Source organism: Anser brachyrhynchus, assembly GCF_964034855.1.
Source record: "Anser brachyrhynchus genome assembly, chromosome: Z".
In the NCBI taxonomy this organism is placed as follows: domain Eukaryota; kingdom Metazoa; phylum Chordata; class Aves; order Anseriformes; family Anatidae; genus Anser; species Anser brachyrhynchus.
Window position 1 is genome coordinate 60,718,925 of NC_137697.1, and position 6,906 is coordinate 60,725,830.

The 6,906-nt window shown below is 42.4% G+C and overlaps 1 protein-coding gene across 1 annotated transcript in view; it reads right to left on the reverse strand.

Annotated features, from left to right (window-relative positions):
* The window catches only part of SNX2 (sorting nexin 2), a 34,298-nt gene extending 27,620 nt beyond the window's left edge, over nt 1-6,678 (reverse strand). Inside the window, exon 1 of the mRNA XM_080574345.1 lies at nt 6,520-6,678. Within this exon, the coding sequence (XP_080430471.1) occupies nt 6,520-6,627 (108 nt within the window). The 5' untranslated portion in view covers nt 6,628-6,678. The remainder of the gene's footprint in view (nt 1-6,519) is intronic.
* Between the last annotated feature and the right edge of the window lie 228 nt (nt 6,679-6,906).

The window sequence follows — 6,906 nt, forward strand, 5'->3', positions numbered from 1 at the left end:
AAGATTTTTTTCTTCTCAAGATGCAAGGTGAAAGAAAATACGAGGATGCCAGAAAGTCTGTGTTCCTTTAAACATAAACCCTATGTTCCATTCAAATGACAAAAAGATTATATTCCCTTCCCTCTCCCACCAGCTGCCTCTCTCTGGGAATCCCACATATAGTGTTGGGAAAACAATAAAAAAACAAAAGTTATGAGCAACAAGTCATGAGCCTCTCAAACTGCTTGCTGTGCTTTACCCTAGAGCTTACTAAGAAAGTCAAAGCAGAAAGGCTGGGGAACTATATGAAGATAGTAGAGTTTATAAACTTAGAAGCAAATGGCCCACTAGCCACACGTACACTTCTCATCTCATACTACACCAATGCCCAAATGATCCCACAACAAACACAGTGCTGTGAGGTAACAAAATTGTATTTGTTTATTCTCTGAGGAACGATCCTAAGTTGTATCACAGGACATGTAACTAGTTTAGAGGAAATGAGCTAGCAAGTTTAAGAAAAATCACCACTTGACATGCTTCATTATTCTACAAACGACAGCATAGATAGCATGCATCACATGGAGAGGTCAACACTTAAGCGAAATGAGAACTTGCAAGTAGCACATTCCAGAAGAAACAGCCTCTCTCTCTGTGTAGGGCTGCACAGAGCTGCAAGTTCAAGGTTGTGTACCTCAGCTAGAACAACAAAAGCTTTATTTCCCTGTGAGGCTCCAGCAGTTTATAGTTTTATCAGCGTAAGTGATTCTGCACAGAAACATCACAGATTACTCATTCCAAGTAAGTTTCTCCACTGCTCAACTCTGAGTAAAACCCCACTCATATTTATGGTTCAGCACATAGTGGGTACCCCACACTAACAGGGATACAGAATGACACGTAGTTCGTGCTTGTCAGTTCACCTCCAGGAGAAACAGCTGTAACATGGCCAAGCACATGGAATGAAAGCCTTCCTGACACTTGCTGTACGCAGCAGATGGCTTCCGGCTTTATCCCTTAACTGTGCACTTGATTATGAATGGTGAAAAAAACAACGTGAAAAATACTCACATCTTCAAGATATTCTCCCAGCCTATCTCCTCAGTTTTATCTGAAGCAGCTGTTTTGCTCACTGATGATTACTTTTGATTACACCTGGCTTCTAATTACAAAAAAAAACCCTACCAGGCAGAAAAATCATCTTGAACTCTTAAACCTGATTCACACACTGCATAATATGAAAAAGAACATATTTACATGCCTAAATCAACAATTTCACCAGAGGACTTAACCTAAGCCAATAGCAAACCATTCCCACCTTGAAAACAGGAAAGAGTCTTTGTAGGAGTAGACATAAACATGTGGAAAGATGCCACGGAGCCCTGGTAGGATTATGGATCTGAACTGGGAAAGATGCTGCCCGTGGCACTGTTCAAGAAAGATGCACTACGTACTAGGCTTCACAGGCATAGTTCACGTATCAGTTACAGCATGCTTCCTCCATATTTTGTTTACCCCATTTCCATGAAGCACAAGTGGAGAATACTTGCAAAAGGAGAGGCCTTGAACAAACTGCAGAGGCACCTCAGAAAGCGCAAGAAACAAAGCTTATTCATGCAGCTGTTATAAATTGTTAAAAAGGCATGAGGTCTAGAAGCAACTGTCACAAGAAGATTTCCAGTGAAACACAGGTTCTTCCTATGCATTATTTGTTATATAAGTATGAAATAAAATTCCTATTTGTTGTGTACTTCAAGTCCTGCTTTTTAAGAATAATAAGTATTAACATTTAGCTTTGTGGATGATTTATTTTAAAAGGAAAATTTCTTTCATTTAAAATAGCCTTTCGCTGAATACGGAATTTCCCAACCTATAAATCTTTAAATGGCTCTCTGGAATTTTTAAACAGCTGTCATTCTCAGATGAGATAAGTTAAGGATAGAGTTAAATATCTTGACAAACATTTGGGACTATCTTTATATGAAGAAAAAAACTTAAAATGAAAAAAGCTTAAATCACACACATATATATATATGTATATATATACACACACACACACACACAAGCTTCTTAAAGATGATTAATGGTCTGAACAGCTACTGTAGTTCCGGACACAGCACCAACCTGTTTTTAAGAGTTTCATAACAGTTTAGTTTGCTGTCTTCAGAAGTCATCTTCAAAACAGACAGCTGTTCTCAGAGAACTTTATGAAGGCACAGAAAGCCTCTGCCCTGAATGTGTCAGAAATTACAGTCAATAATTCCTAACCATCTGATTATTTTGCACAATAAATGGGTAAGAGAATGCTATTCAGCCTCTCAAAAAAAATAAAAAAAATGTACCCATGCACCCACGCAAGTATTAGTAATACGAAGCTATTCCAGTTACACTCTCCTACAGGTGCAAGCTAAAAGCCCCGATTTTGTTCTTTTACGCCTATGGAGTACAGCTGAAATGTCCATAAAAATGGCAGTCAGAGAAGCTGTTAAATACACAACACAGAGAAAATCTGAGTATCAGAAAAGAAACGGAAGATGGAGACTAGCACAAACTCATTGCCCAGACAACTCATACAGACAGCATAGCTGTTTAGAAATGTTACACTTTCTTGATGCCAGTGATTCACAAACCTGTTCCTGAAACATACATGCCTGTAAAGCTTCCACACCGAAACTCAAGGGAAGCACCCAACAACCAAGATGCCCAATGGCCAGGACATTCAGGATCCTCCTCTACTTGTTGTCTAGAATCAAAATTTTGATGAGAGGACTGTGGGCCCATTCCAACCTAAACTGGCAACCACAATCTCAATTTTCTTCCCTTCAATTGTGCATTATATTGTGGTAGCAATAAATGAGTATTTTTATAGCCTTGACTTACGAAGGCACCAAAACAAGTTCTCACGTTTTCTGTTGGCTGATATTACAGCCCTAGATATTTGGGCATCATTCCTTAACAACAGGGTCTCTCCCAAACCAGTTCAGCTACCTGTCTGAGCCCTGCCAAGCCTCCTTTGGTGAGATCTCAGTAGGCTGACACAGGCAGACCATCATACTACTCCAATTGCTCCAGGCCACCTGGCTGGTTTTCACTGAAACTGTTACAGAAGCCCACAAAGTGCTGCATGGGCAGAGAAAATAAAGACTCATGTATGAGCATAATGCCCTAAAATTAGAGCACACAATTACCCTACAACCAACTACCGCGTGCTTCCATTACAGCCCGGATGTAACACCAAGGAACAAGACACATATTTCCAGTAGAATTACACCAATTAATTTTGAGCACAGACTTAATCTTCTGTAAAGTTATAGTATAGTGTTCAAGAACTTAATATTTTATTCTCAGATATTCTACTGAGATCATTACTGCTTCCACTGCAATTGCCAGTGTTAAATGCAATATATATATCTAGAAAGACATCTGGATTCTTGTGTCTACTTAATATTTTGCCTTCTGTACAGAAAACCAAGCACATATTGCAGGTCTTTGACATAAACTGTTAAACTGGCAATGAGATTGCATACACACCCTGCCCTAAATAACAGTCCTTGATAGATTACAACATCTGCTTACTCATTGTTTTCAAGTGCCTCCATGTATTCTTCCATTACAAAAAAAAAAGAACACAGGAATATTAATACCACTTGTAATGAGTAGTTAGCAGCTAAGCTGTATGTTCACACAACACCTGCTTTACAGAAGATGGAGATGGGTGATACAGAAATGAGTGAGAAGTGTTTAGGAGAAAATGGAGTAAGAAGTGGCACAACAGTGGCAACAGAAACAAGGAAGTAGATGGCAAAGAAAATTTTCAAGCAGTAGTGGAATAGAACAGACCAGGGAAAGGAGGAGAAGGACAAGGTAATGATGAAAAAACACTGAATGTACTATTTTTCAGAAAATCTACGGTATGCTTTTTCATATATGTTGCCAAAGGTGACTTTCACATGGTCATTCGCTGTCTCCCCTAATAGCAGCAGAGGACACAGTCAGCAAATTAGCAATTTGTTTACGAAAACTTGTAACAGGAGGTGATTTTTCTTGTAACACAGAGTTAACTTCCAGGACTTCTTACACATATCATAGATACCTTTTTTTAAAAACAAACCAAACATCCGAAAATTTAGCAACTAGATAAGCCCATGAAGACTGTTAATATTATAAAGCTACACAGGGCTCACGAAAACCTTGAACAAAAACCTAGTAGCTGGGAGAGCACTGCAGGTGAGTGCCAGCACATACACATAATTGTCAGCAATAGTCTTTGCACAGCATCTACCACTGACTACTGTTGGAAATACAGTCTTGGCTTAGACAGACCATTTGTCTGATCCAGTCTGGCTGTTTCCACTGATGAAAGCAACTGTGGCAGCTAACGGGAGACCACTCTGTGATCATGAATTCAATGGGAGGTAGTCCATGAGACATTACAATATAGTTGGCACAATAAAAACCCAAGAATCATTCTACTACTCAAAGGCACTGCAGATATCTGACAAGGAAACAAGCTCCCTACCAGCTCAGACAAGCTGCTGCTCAGACAGCTGCCCAGAGTTTTCAAGCTCTATTTTCACAAAAAGGGAAGTGCCCTCATTTAACTCCAACACAGCAACTTTTCAAGTCCTAGAACACCTTCTTGCTACGCCCCAGAAATTCCAGATGTTACAGCTCAGAGTGTGACATTTTAATGTTTTTCATTGTAGAATTAAGAGGGTTCAATGCAAGACACTAACTTTCAGTATGTGCACTTGGAAAGTTAAAGCTCCAGCTCCTTTCTCTTCACATCCAGAGAAACCACCTTGAAATAAACAAGTCTCCATTTAATTATACAAGTAAGCCTTCCTTATAAACTGCATTTAAATATTTCATATATACTCTTCATAATACACATGAAATTTGTATCTTGTCAGAACAAACTTAGATGAATAAGTGTGTGTCTTCTAATAAAAGATTTTAACACTGAAGCTATTTGGAAGACTTATTACAGCTTTTCCACTGCACATCCAAATCACAGGTAAGAAATAAACAAGATGCCTTTTGTGAGCTGCAAAGAGAATGAAAGCAAGAAAAAATGCTCAGGATGGCTAAGAACAGGAATTAGTCATACAAAAATCATATGCACAGCTCCAAGACAAACCAGCTAGGAACCCTTTCAAAATACCATCCCCTTCATTTACACCAGCTTTGGACCTCACCATCCCCTCAGGTAATCCACAAGCAAGTATGCAATCAACTGCAAAGAGCTGTTGTTACCTTAAAGAACTTCCACAGCCATTTAGAAACATGAATATTTATAGGATTAAAACAACCCTCAAGACAGAAGGTTAATTAAGCCCACACCTGGGATAACCGCCTTTCTGTGGACTAAGGTGCCTTATACACTTAAATTATATGATCTAGCTCCACGGCATTGAGCAGTCCAAACTCAGTTTTCATGATTCAAATTTTCCTTCCAAATTTGCTAGAATGTCACAAAAGCGAGGCTCTTCCCTAAATGCTGTAGCTGATTAGATGACAAAAAAAGCTTTACTGACAAAGCTTTTCAAAGCTTCTCTTTAAGCAAAGAGGCTTCCCCTTTCCACTTAGCTACTTTCTTCCAAATAAACTGCATACAAAAATGAAGCGGCACAACGGAACTGTCAACCAAGCCACTCAATGCAAAGTGTGTTTCTCTGCCAGCTTTTCAAGTTAGAGGAGTTTTCAGTAACTATGTTTAATCATTAAGAGAACTTTTAACTGGGATTTAGGCATTAATTCTATCATGGTCTAGAATTCAAACCACAGGAGATAAAAGACGATATTTGTGTTTTACTGCAGTCTTGGTGTACAGATCAAGAACCCAACAATACACAGATATACAGAAGTCTACCAATATGATTCTTGTCAACTGCAGGTTCACACCATTTGCTATCCTTCACAGCATGCTTCCACGGATCTTTTTTTTCCTACCATTGCACAGATTACGCATCTACAAAAAGAAAAAGAGGTAAGTGACTGGATAGAGAAGACAAGCGGTTTTTTAAATACATTTAAGAGCCTCTTTGTGTGCTGTCCTTTTTCGCTAAGGACAGGCGACAGCCAGAACACAAAGAAAAAAGGAATGATCCTATTACTGCAAAGGTCAGGGGCAGGAAACTTCAGGAAAAGAGGAACAGGAACAATTTTCTCTTTAAACGGATAACTGCGCAAAGGAAGAGCCAAGTCCTTCCAGAAGATACCAGCAGAACAGGCAGGAGGAGCGCGACCGGGGCTTGGCAGGCGAAGCCCCCGCTCTGATGAGGCCACCACCAGGCTTTCCACCGCGGGGAAGGAAGCACTCACACCGCCAGCTGCGGGACCGCGGCCCGTCGCTTTTTTGGTGTTTTTGGGGTATTTTTGGGGGGTGGGCGGGGTGGGGGTGACATGAGGGAGGCCTGGAGGCGGCGGCGGCGGCTGAGCCCCCCGCCCCCCGCCGCTGCAGGGCCGCGTCTCCCGGCCCAATTTTCGCCTCACCGCGGCCCGGGCAGGCCTCGCGTCCCGCGGGAGCCGTTCTCTCACCTCCATGGTGGACACGGTGCTGGCGAAGAGCTCCTCGCCGTCCTCCAGCTCCTCCAGCTCGGCGGGACGCGCCTCCCCCAGCGGCGGGGGCTCCCGCTCCGCCGCCATCTTACGCCCCGCGCCGCCCCGCCCCCGCCCGGCCCGCGGGCACGTGACCGCGAGCCGGGAGCGCGCAGCGAGACAGCCCTCCGCCGGCTGCCGCCACGCAGCGGGCACGCGCAGCGCGGGGCCGGGAGGCGCGCCTCAGGCAGCGCGGTGGTCGCGTCGTCCCTGTGGGCCTGAGTAGCTGCGGTGGCTGCTAGGAGATGTAGGAGCTTGCTCGTCGTTTACCAGATGTGATAGCATTTTTACGTTTCACGGGAATGGGGTGTTTTTCAGTGTATCCAC